The sequence below is a fragment of the Pleurodeles waltl genome, chromosome 10, assembly GCF_031143425.1.
Source record: "Pleurodeles waltl isolate 20211129_DDA chromosome 10, aPleWal1.hap1.20221129, whole genome shotgun sequence".
Taxonomy (NCBI): Eukaryota; Metazoa; Chordata; class Amphibia; order Caudata; family Salamandridae; genus Pleurodeles; species Pleurodeles waltl.
The window spans coordinates 842,342,122-842,354,468 of record NC_090449.1 but is presented as its reverse complement, the minus strand read 5'-3'; the positions used below and the strand labels follow the sequence as shown (position 1 = coordinate 842,354,468).

The 12,347-nt window shown below is 45.5% G+C and overlaps 1 protein-coding gene across 1 annotated transcript in view; it reads left to right on the top strand.

Moving 5' to 3' along the window:
* The window catches only part of MALSU1 (mitochondrial assembly of ribosomal large subunit 1), an 83,113-nt gene extending 80,293 nt beyond the window's left edge, over window positions 1-2,820 (top strand). The window contains exon 4 of the mRNA XM_069211529.1: window positions 2,289-2,820. Within this exon, the coding sequence (XP_069067630.1) occupies window positions 2,289-2,491 (203 nt within the window). The 3' untranslated portion in view covers window positions 2,492-2,820. The remainder of the gene's footprint in view (window positions 1-2,288) is intronic.
* The last annotated feature ends 9,527 nt before the right edge of the window (window positions 2,821-12,347 follow it).

Sequence of the window (12,347 nt, the reverse complement as noted above, 5' to 3'; positions counted from 1 at the left end):
TTCTTTGGCACTGCAAACTGCAGCAGGCCTGGCACAAAGAGGCATAAATGAAATAATGCTGTAGTGTATGGAGTTAGTTTTGTTATTCTTTTTGCAGTAATAAAACAAATGACCAAGCTGCTTTGGTGTGATCTCTGCCTCATCCCCAATGTGTATCACATTCTGTCGTATTTTGACCGTGAGGTTCCACCAGATCTGTCACCCATCCACCCTAGTGAGTAGTGACAGTGACGGGTTGAGTTTATGCTGTTGTATAATGAATTATTTGGTGCGTGAGTATGGCGCTCTTTGGTGCGTGCACGTATTTCAACGTGCAGTAATGTGATCATGGCTAACTACCTACTCTGATCAAACTCAAATACTGCACAGGCTGACCATGTGCACTGTGTTAGTACACAAAGGGGAGTTGATGTGGTTCAGATGTCCGAGTTGGTGACCTGAGTCAAACAAGGAGAGCAGTTGTGTGAAACTATTACAGTGCTGGTAATGTGAGGCCAAGGAGGCCCATTGAGTGGTAGAACTAGTGGTTAGTGGGGCCAGTAAACACAATTGGTTGTTTAAATGATGTGGAGGTGGACAGGCTGACTTGCCGTGATCACCGAATAGCAGTTCTCAGCAGTAAATTAATAGACTCCCCGAGTCATTATTGTCTTTCTCACTACCCTCAGCTAAAAGTCTTTGGACGCCCTTATTAGGGAAAGCAGACTGTCAAGCCTTATAAGTGTAGAAAGTAGACTTCGCTTAGCAACAATTGGTGCATCACTGTTTGAAGAATAAGACCCACCCTTTTTAAGTGTAATGGGTATCTCCCACTATCGCTTCATCCAGAACAATTAACGGCCTTATGGTGGAAAATCAAAACACCCTAAATGCCAACAGCAGTATCATTCCTCTCATCGAGTACCAGTCACAAAATGTCCAAAGCAGCCTTACACACCTCACATACTAGCAGTCCTGCGCTTTCACCAGCACTCTGTAGCAGTCTGACACAGAGCATTCACATCCGTCAAATACCATTTACTAGCCACATATCACGAACAGCACTCTCACACCCCTCACAGACTACTGGCAAAGCCAGTAGCCCTGCCTTTTTATTGATTGGTCAAACTGTGTGCTGTTGTTGATGGGCCAGTGGATTCCTTTCCACTGCTATTATTTTATTTGTATTGGTTATTTTTCAAGAATCAACTTTTAATAGTGTTTCCAGGGTGGAGAGAACACACAAAGTATTTGTGAATGCCCGCACACCTAAAACTGTAAAACCTCAAAAGGTGGAAATTGTACCATGGGACGTGCACTTTACTTCTAAAATTCCCCTTCTCTTGATTATCTGATATAGAATTTGAATCGAAATTCCTTTTTTGCACATCTATGTTACACTTGTTTGTAAATTGAGCCCATAGACTAAGAAAACACCTTTTATCCTAACACCATTTATGTTATTACTTGAACATTTTCATTTGGCATAATAAGAAATAGCACAAGCTCAAGGATTCGTTGAAATTAATCTTTCAAAACAATCTTGTGCTACTCACTGGTCTGTATGTAGAACTGAGTTGAATGGTTGCTGTTCCACATTTATAAAGTATACAATTCAATCAAAATTCAAAATACAATCATTAATGAGGCATGGATCGATATTTATATCGCAGCACAAGGTCAGCTCATTTCACTGTATTGCCTCCTTCCAACATATTATCTCTAAAATATATCTGTGGCAAGCGCCCTGTGTATATAACACAATTACGACAAATGTTTGCATCCCACCATATCCTATGCACTTTTTCTTGCATCCAAAAAGTCGAAAGAGAGCCCTCTGCTGCATCCATTGGATTTTCAGATGTATAGAATGTCTATGCATGTATATAAATAAATAATATGAGTGACCAAAAAAAACTGTAAAATCACCTCCCATTTGGATTAATTCACTATTATCCTACTTTTTAGTATCTACTAGTATCGGACTGAGAATCAATACAATTGAAGATGCCTAGTCAAAGTGAAGTAAACTGCGTTGGGTTTTTCCCCATTTCTGTGTCAGCCCAAGAGTTCGGAGTCATTTTGCTTGATTCATTTCCATCAGTGAACACTGAACAATTAAGACTTGCATTGCTGTTAAACTCTCCATGTTAACATTTGCCCAGAAATGAGGATCTTGCAAAAAAGATGCAATGTAGCTACTTTTGTATTAATAGTGAAAAAGCTTTTAATTCAGTGTTGAATTTTATAGGTTTCGAGTGGGGTAGAAATATATATTGATCATATGTGTTTTTATTCTTCTTAAATAGGAATCATTGTAGTGCATTTCATGCTCCCAGAAACTCGCGAGATTTATGAACTGGAGAAGTTGTGGACATTGCGTTCTTATGATGACCAGTTGGCAAAGATAGCAACAGAGACGTTCCCTGAAGACTTTATTTTTGGACTAAACACTGAAAAGGAAATACTGCAAGAGGGTTTTCAACGCAGAGGTGAACGAGGAAACCTTTGAAATTTAACAAAGTTGGATATCTGGATACCTACTCTATGATGCCTTACTGTAATATTTGTATCTGGAGCAACCACAAAAAGATTGCTTCAGGACAACTTGAAAAAGAAAGGCATGAGGACCAGGCTTACGCATGAAGACTCAAACTCCAAGTTTTTGGATTTATGTAGTAGTAGCACAAAAATATGCCTCATAGACATGGTTTTTTTACTCGCAATGTAATGGCTGTGAAGTTATGAACGTGTAACAGTAAAGATGCAAAAAAAAAATAAAAAATAATGCTTTATTGTATTAAGCTGGCTTCCTTGAGAATAAACTGTTGTATCACTTTCTGTTGGACCACTAGCAGGCCTCTCAATTTAACAATGATGCAGTTACATGTGAACATTAATGTGCATAGCTGACATTTCTTCCTTGGTTTTCAATGCATCTATCTCTTTTTCCTCAGTGGTGTGCTTGGAATTAACATTACAATTCTACATTGTTGATTTTTGGGTTTTCCTTTTTTGCCTGTATTTAGTTGAAGTCTCTCTGTACAACTTGTAACTGGAATATGTTTCTGGTTTTGAGCCATTCGGAACTAGGAAAAGACCATGTTACGTGCAAGTCAAGACTGCTCGTTCTTGCGGTTTACGTATTCGCCATGTGCTGGGGCAGTGTGTTCAGAAGGTGTTGTGTACATATAAGAAATGTGATATACTCTAGCACCTCATTATTACAGCCCTCCCATGTGGTCCTTATTCTACCAGTGGATGTCCTGTGTTACTTGCGCCTCGTTGTGGTTGTTTGGTGCCCATTAATATACTCCTGGTGATTGTTCTTTGGGATTGTGGAGTGGGAAAGTGTTGGTGGGGGCGCAGTGGGACAGTGTTATTCCCAACATATGTTGCATGTTTCACTATTCCCAGCATATGGGTTTTTTTTTCCCACCTCAGTGGGCTAATCTATAAAAGAGGAGTAAGAAGATAGAAAGGACTGAGACGAGTCAGATGATTCCTACAGCCAGCATAAACAAACCTTTGTTGACATTGACTATAGATCCTTTGGAATACAAACTGCTCAGCAGTCTGGCTGAATGGGGCATAGTAGTGGGCAAGAAACATGTCGTATCACTGTATGTGGACACCACTTTAGTGTGTCTGAGAGAATCAATCAATCCATCTATCCCTCTCCTTCTTAACAAACTAGACCGTTTCAACGGCACATCACATTTATTCACAGCTATTTTCTACTTAGCGGAGTAGGAGAGCTAAATCTTGGGGTAAAATGGGGAACAAGAATCTTCCAGTATTTAAACATACAAGCAGCACACAGAAGCAAGATTAGCTAAATTTGGGAAGATGTCTACAGTGACTTTGACATTTAGTTAAGTTCTGGGAAAAGCTCACATTATCTGTCACATGGTGGTCAAGATGATCTTTCTGCCAAAATGCTTTTACATGCTGCAAAACTCCATATGCCCCGTACCGGATATATTCTTTAAATAGTTAGATCCGCTTCTGTGCTCCTAGTTTGGGCACACAAATGCAGCCAGGTCAGGACTGGACCTCTGAAGCACCCCTGGGCAAGAGAAGGGCTGGGGCTTCCTGGTCTGTTCCTGTGTTACATACCAGCGAAGTTGTAACGTGCTGTGTTAAAGAATACCCCAAGTAGGAGAAAACCGTATTAAAGGGAACCTACCCACCAGTAGTATTGATGGACACCTTCATAATGGGAGGAAACATTCTGCACAACTACCGTGAAGTAATTTGACAAATGGGAATACTGTAGGAAAAATAAAATTTGGTTTGTCCAGCCCATGGTTCTCCCCCAGATATGTCTTTATGGAATATCAAACCATTCCTGGATATAATGAGAGGTGTCCACTGTTTTAGTGAGAGGAAGGATACAAAAAAATAACAAATTGCTTACATTTACTGAGGCACAGGAGTTTGTGTGGTAAGACCTGGACAATATATTCAGCAAGTGCGATTGGCACTTATGATCAGAAGGTCTGGACATTCCCTGCCTGGGGCACCACCAATATCCAATACAATGGCAATAATATTTAGCCTGGCAGGAAGTAGGAAACTACTAAAAATGTGTACACAACACTGATACAGGATAGAGCAAGGGTGATGAAAAACATTCAAGGCAGGTGATAGTTGGAGCACCCTGACCTAGTGACAAGCATAGACTGGAAGGAAGCATGCAAACCGTTTCAATATCTACTAATGTTAGGTTCAAATTATTCAGATGTCACTGTGTCCTCAACACCAATATCTGCCTTCAAAAACTGGTGAGGATATTACTGAGTAGTTTGTCTTCATGGGCAGTCTGTGGCTGACTGCACCTGTGCTTTTTGGATTCCCACTAATATTAGCTTTCTGGGACACCGTAGTCTAAGATAGGCGATAGGGTCACTGCTTAAATTATGAAACAGTGTCTACTGAGGATCTTGCCTGTAAAGAAAGTATATAACATGAAAAAACTGTTTGTTGCTGTAGGTAATACTTAAGTTAAAAGCTGGATAACACTTCACTGGGTTAGTCCAAGGGCACCAAATTATCAAGTATAAAAGAGATCTGATCGAATAAGTACTAGTGGAAGAACAGCATATAAAACTCATAAAGATGAGAAACTAACAAGAATTGGTGGAGTAGGCAGAAATATTAACATAATCAACTAGATTGACTTGAACCAAAACATAGTAATCACAAAAAGATGCACTACACCAGAGTGTTAGGTAAAGAGCACTCATATTTATGTCAAGGATAGAAGAAAGCAATAACGACCTGTTGGAAAGATTCATCGAGTAAAGAAAAGAAATAAGGTGGGGAAAAACTGTCTTGAACAGATCCCACTGAAAAAGTTGGATTGTTTCTGTATTGAGTTGGCTGATGTGAATAGATTGTGCATTTGTACAATATGCCTGAGTTTGTTATTTTTTTATAAAACTCAAACATATATTTAAACAAGCATTTGCAATGCAACGGGTCTCACATTTCTCCAAGTTAGAGCTATTAGCAGTTGTAAACTCCCAACCGGACTTTTCTTACCTCATTAAATGGGGAAAAAAAACAAGTGCGATCGTGCTGCGAAAAAAAGAGAAAAAGTAGTCCACAACTGGACGGGAAACAGGGGACCTCGTATGTTTTCAGTACTTGGTCACTGCGCTCGAGCAGGGCTAACCACCAGAAAAGGCATGACGTATGCATGCCTTCCATTAATGAAAGCAAGCAGATTTTAAAAGGCAAGCCCATGAACCAAGGAAAGACACTGACATGACATGGACAGGGCTCCGAGCCCTTTTTGAACTACTACAGCGTTTCAAGCGATACGCATGTGCAAGCGCATGCTACGCAGGCTTGACCCAGGCCTCCCCTCCACCACCCTTTCTAGCCATCCCCACTTTGGGCTCTGGCCACCATTGATCACTATTACTTTTCTGATAGAGACATCTAACTGTAGATTTCTCAACTTTGGAATATTCGCCAGGAGTTAAACTGGATCCTGAAATTTTTCAACAATACCCCCAGCAGGTGAAGCCGATGGCACTGCATCAACAGTCTCATGCTCCTTTACAGGCCTGTTGTCATCAGTTCCTTTCTTTCTACACCCACATACCTAGGTCCATCGCTACCCCCCTTCTCTTTGAGAGTAGCAAACATACATTGTTCTAACCATGTGAGGAATGTCACATACGGATGTCTATGACTGACTTGCACATGGTTGGTTTGTGGTGTCTAGGGTTGGACCACGACTCAGAAGCTTGCAATGATTGCACATTAACTTTGGCTCACCTACGGGCGAGCCAACGGCCCCAAATGAGCAGTGAGGCTCCCAATAGGGTTTCCACTCACAGGTACACATTCAGCACCAGCTGGGCCCCATGAGTTCATTGATGGTTTTGGGCCAACCTCGGTACCAGTTCCCTCTCCAGCGGTGCAACCCACAGTGGAACACGACCGACTGACATTGATCCTGGCGCCATCAACTCTGGATGAAAATGGCCCACCCATAGTGGTGTTCAATGATGCCAAGATGTTGCCGCCCCAATCTCGACTGAGGCAGTGTTCTGCTTTAGCTGAGCCGCAGTCGGTTAGCCACCCTTCGGATTCCGACATGGTAACCTTGTCCTCCGGAAGAGCTCATGTCCCTTGTGACATGTTTGGTACAGATTCAGACAACACAGGTTATGAGGATGGGGCTGAGTTTGTCCAGCCCTATCAGGAGAAGAATTGGTATGGCGACCTCCAGGATTCCATCGGGCCTGATACCTCCACTGGATTAGTTTTGCCTCCAGGCCTGGTCACAGAACCAATCAATCAAACATTTCAATAGCACAACAAATCACCTGTGATGGTCTCAAGGCACTGGAGCTGTAAGCTGCTGCATGGAGGTACGATCACCCAAACATCCAGGTCTAGAGTTCTCTTCTATATCGCTGGAGTGACGGTGTGGTCCTGAGGTGCAGGGGGAGGTGGTTACAGGCCTTGGCTGCCAAGCCCGAGAAGGAGCATCCTTCGATGTTGGTAGATGGTTCCGTGGGATGTCTGCGAGGGAGAGGGAAGCTGATCGGAGGTGTCTGATTGGTTTATGGAAGGTCAGGCATTTGTTGATGTATGCCGGTCCTTTGTTGTGAAGGGCTATGTAAGTGTTGGTCAGTACCTTGAACTCGCATCTCTTCGGAATCTGGAGCCAATGTAATTTCTTGAGATGGGGTATGATGTGGGTCCTTCTGGGGAGGTTGAGTATGAGTCTTGCCACTGAGTTCTGTACTGTCTGAAGGCTCTTCAGGAGGTGTGCAGTGATTCCTAAGTAGAGCGTGTTTCTTTAGTCCAGTCTGCTGATGAGGGCCTGCGTGACGGTCCTTCTGGTGTGTGCTGAAAGCCACCAGAAGATCTTGCGGAGCATGAAAAAGGTGTTGAAGCAGGCGGATGAGACTGTGGTGACTTGTTTCTTCATGGATAGCTTGCTATCCAGGATGATGCCGAGGTTGCGGGCGTGGTCTTTTGGGTTGGGTGATGCTGAGCTCTGCGGGCCACCAAAAGATGAGTATAGGAAAGTAACCTCTTTCTTGGCATGGTTACCTCCTTTTTCTGTCTGATGTCAGTGTGCTTGACTGTGTTCACTGGGATCCTGCTAACCAGGACCTCAGTGATTATGCTCTCTCTCCCAAAACTCTGTATTGCACCCACAATTGGCATACTGGTGCCCCTTACAAGTCCCTTGTAAATGGTACCTAGGTACCCAGGCATTAGGGTTCCAGGGGTCCCTATGGGCTGCAGCATATATTTTGCCACCCATAGGGAGCCCATGCAAAGGCTTCTACAGGACTGCCATTGTAGCCTGTGTGAAAAGGCGCAAGCACCCTTGTACTGCCATTTTCACTGCACCAGGTCACTTATAAGTCCCCCCTATAGCAGGCCCTCCAGCCCTGGGGGCACGGTGCAAAGTACCTGTGTGAGGGCACCCCTGCACTGGCAGAGTTGCCCCCATGAACTCCAGGCCCATTTTCCCAGACGTCGTGAGTGTGGGGACACCATTTTATGCATGTACTGGCCATAGATCACTTTCTATGTCCAGCTACATAATGGTAACTCCGAACATCGGCATGGTTGGTATAAAACATGTTGGAATTGTACCCCAAAGCTTTTGAAAGCATTGGTTGTATTATTCTATGCACTGTGGGGGCTCCTTAGAGGACCCCCAGTATTGCCATTTCAGCCTTCTGAGGTTTTCCAGGCAGCCCCAGCTGCTGCCACCTCACAGACAGGGTTCTGCTCTCCTGTTGCTTGAAAAGCTCGATCCCAGGAAGGCAGAACAAAGGATTTCCTTTAGGAGAGGGGTGTTACACCCTCTCCCTTTGGAGATAGGTGTTACATGCTGGGGAGGGGTAGTCTCCCCAAGCCACTGCAGATGCTTTGAAGGGCACATTTGGTGCCCTTTTTGCATAAACCAGTATGCCATGGTTCAGGGGCTCCCAGTACCTGCTGTGGCACGAAACTGGACAAAGGAAAGGGGAGTGACTAGGGTGGTGCTCAGAGATCCTCCAGAGGGTTCCTGGGTTTTGCCATCTTGGATTCAAAGTTCGCAGGGAACTCTGGGAGCATCTGAGTGGCCAATGCCAGAAGGTGATGTCATAGCCCTCACCTGATAGGTGCTTACCTGGTTAGGTGACCAATCCCCCTTTCAGGGCTTTTTAGGGGCTCTCCTTTCGGTGGATCCTCCGCTTCGGATTTCAAGACTCCAGCAGGAATCCTCTGCATCCTCAACTTCGACTTCTCGCTGAAGAAACTGTATCTGGACCCTTCAGGAATCTACAAGCTGCAACAAAGAAGCAAGATGCCTTCCGCAACTCTGTATCTCCTGCTCCTGCCAGCAAGTGCAACAGTTTCCCGGTCATGCATCCTCTGAAGACAGCCAGTCTTCAGCCTGCATCAGAAGGAAGAAGGAATCTCCCTTGGGGGGTGAAGGAGTCACTCCCCTGCTTCTGCAGGCACCAACTGCGACGACGACCGGCTGCGTGGACCCCTTTCGTGCTGAGCTGCGTGGATCCTGCATCACAGGTGGTGTACTGAAGTGTTCCCAACAGTCCTCTCATCCAGCTGTCCCACTTTGATGGAGGTAATACCTTGCCTCCCCACGCAAGACAGTACCCCCGTGCACCGCGTCTGTTACAGCTGCCAAGACTTGTTAGCATCCTTCCACCAAGTCTTTTGTGCATCTTCTACCTCCGGCCCCCAGCACTTTATCCTGCGACGCACAGCTTCCTGAGTGGTTTTCCAGCTGCGTGAGAGTCTTTGTCGTAGTGCTGCGTGGGCCTCTTCTGCAACTTTCTTCTCCCCGTACTGTGGGACTCCTGTGTGCACTGCCTGGTGTTCTGTGGGCTATGTGTCGAGGAGGGCCCCCTCTAACTCCCCGTCTCTTGTTTAGAGTCCACCTGGTCCTTCTTAGTCCCCGACAGCGCCATTTTCTGCTAACCATGAGCTTTGCATGTGCCAAGGCTTGTTGGCAGACTCCGACAATGCAAAACCCGACTGCAATCCTCCATCCGGCGTGGGACATCACTTGCACCCTCCAGGAACCGGACTTTGTCTTCTTGGATGCAGTGCTGACTTTTCTTCTTCACCAGTGGTTCTCCTTTTGCACCTTCATCTGGGTTAGCAGGGGCTCCTGCTCTTCCTGGACTCTTCTGTGCTTCTTGGACTTGGTACCCTTCTTCCACAGGTCTTCTTGTCCAGGAGTCCACTGTTGGTGTCTTGCACTCTCTTCTGGATTTTTGCATAATTCTTCTCGTTTCTGTGTGTGTTCTGGGAAAGTTACTGTGATTTACTCCTGCTTTCCTGGTCACTGGGGTGGGTTGTGGTACTTACCTTTGGGCTTTTCTAGTACTCCCAGTGCCCCTCTACACACTACACTTGCCTAGGTGGGTGACTGGCTTTCGCATTCCACTTTCATACTATATAGTTTGTGCTCCCCCAGACCCCTTTCTAACTACTGTGATTTTCACTAATTGCACTGTTTTCTAACTGTTTTATGCCTATTTCTGCATACTAGTGTATATAATTTGTGTATTACTTACCCCCTAAGGAAGTATAGTCTCAATGGTATTTTTGCTATTTGTGTCACCAAAATAAAGTACCTTTATTTTTGTAACACTGAGTATTTTCTTTCATGTGTGTGAGTACTGTGTGACTACGGTGGTATTGCACGAGCTTTGCATCTCTCCTAGATAAGCTTTGGCTGCTCATCCACAGCTACCTCTACAGAGCCTGACTTCTGGACACTGCCTACACTACACTAATAAGGGATAACTGGACCCGGTATAAGGTGCAAGCACCATAGGTAACCACTCCACACCAGGCCAGCCTTCTACAATGAGGACTTCCGTTTTTTTCAGTGCTGAGTTTGAGCCAGTTATCCTTCACCCAGTCCACTACGTTCATCAGGCATCTGTGAAGGATCTTTGGACAGTGAGAGGATGAGCTGTGTGTCATCAGCGCAGGAGATGATGTTGAGTCCATGTGATCAGACGATGATGGCCAGGTGGGTCATGTAGGTGTTGAAGAGAGCCTGGCTGAGGGACAATCCTTTAGGGACTCCACAGATTATCTTCTTGGGCTTTAAGGTGAGTGTTGGAAGCTGGATCCTTTAGGTTTTGCCGGTGAAGTACGAGATGATCCATTTGAGGGTGTTTCCATGAATCCTGATGTGGTGAGGTCTGTTGATCAGGATGTGGTGGGAGACTGTGTCAAACGTGGCTGATAGGTCCAGGAGGATGAGGGCTTCTGTTTTCCTTATAGTCCAGTAGGGCTCTCATGCCATCTGTGGCTGCAATCAGGGCTGTCTCTTTGCTCTGGTTACCTCGAGAACTGGATTGGGAGTGGTCCAGGAGGATGTGGTCTTCTAGGTGTTGAGTGAGTTGCTGGTTAATTGCTTTATGAAGGTCTTTTGCTGGACAGGTGAGCAGAGAGTTGGGCCATTCTTCCATTTGGCAAGGTTGGAGTTTTTTTTTTTCTCAGAAGGGGGCTCAATTCAGCATGTTTCCAGTCCTCTGGGAAGGAGGCCCCAGTGATGGAGGTATTCAGGCCCTTCCTGAGCTCGTCGCCGATTGTCTTGCTTCCAAGGCTGAAGATTTTGTAGGGCAAGGATCCCTGGGTGCTCCCGAGTGCATGGAGTTCATGATGGAGATGGTGTCTTGCTTTGTGAGGCGTTCCCAGTGGGTGAGCTGGTGTTCTGGGTTTGTGTTTGTGCAAGTGAGCTGGTTGATTCTAGTTGCAGCGGAGGGTTGGCATTCGACGTTTTCATAGATGGCCGAGATCTTGCCATAGAAGATGTCCACAAGGTTCTCATACCGTTCCTGGGAAAGAGTGATGTCATTCTCTGTGGCTGCAGTATTGGTGGACTCCATGATGGCAAAGAGTTATTTGCTGTGGTTTGCGCTGGCTTTGTGGTCTGCTAGTGCATTCTTCTTGGTTTCTTTCAGCAGGTGGTGGTACTGGTTGAGAGCGGGTACAAAAGCGGTACAGACTTTTTTTTTTGCTGATGCGCCACTTCCTTTTATATTGTCAGCAGGTGCATTTGGCGGAGTGCAGTTCCTCCGTGAACCAGCTTGCTCTTTAACTTTGTTCTTTGACCCTGGCTATCTTGGTAGGGGCGATGGTGTTGGCGCATTCTGTGATCCACTAGGACAAGCTCTTTGTTGCTTGTGCAGGGTGGTGTGTAAAGCCGAGGAGGTGGAAGCGGATATTGTCGTTCCACTGGTCTTCTGATACCTTTTTCCAGTTTCTTCACATGGATCTGGGGCGTGGGGTGCTGGGGTAGTTGGATCCTGAGATGGTGAAGTGTACGCTTTGGTGGTCGAACCAGGTGAGAGTTGTTGATGTACCTGACAGTCGCTGGAGGTGAAGATTAGTTTGAGTGTGTGTACTATGATGTGTGAAGGGTCGTTTATAAGCTGCTTGAGGCCGATGTTGCTCATGCTGTCCAGGAGATCGGTGGAGTTTGCATCACTAGGTTTACGAGGTGGAAGTTGAGGTACCCTAGGAACGTGTAGTGGTTGGAGTCAACAATTGTTTGCAGAGCGATGAGTTCCGGGATAGCGTTGCAGAAGCTGGGGCGTGATCTTGGTAGTCTGTAGGCAAATGTGTCATTTGCATCTGTGTGAAGTTGAAAGTTAAGGTGTTCCATTACCGGTGTCTGGTCTTCAGGGGATGTGCAGCAATTAATGTCCTTGTAGATGATGGGGATTACTCCTCCATGCCTGTTGGGTCGGTCCAGGTGTGTTATCTTGTAACCTTTGGGAATGGCGGTGATGATGTCTGGTGTGGAGGCGGGATTAGGCAGGTGTCTGTGAGAAAGATGATGTCCGGGA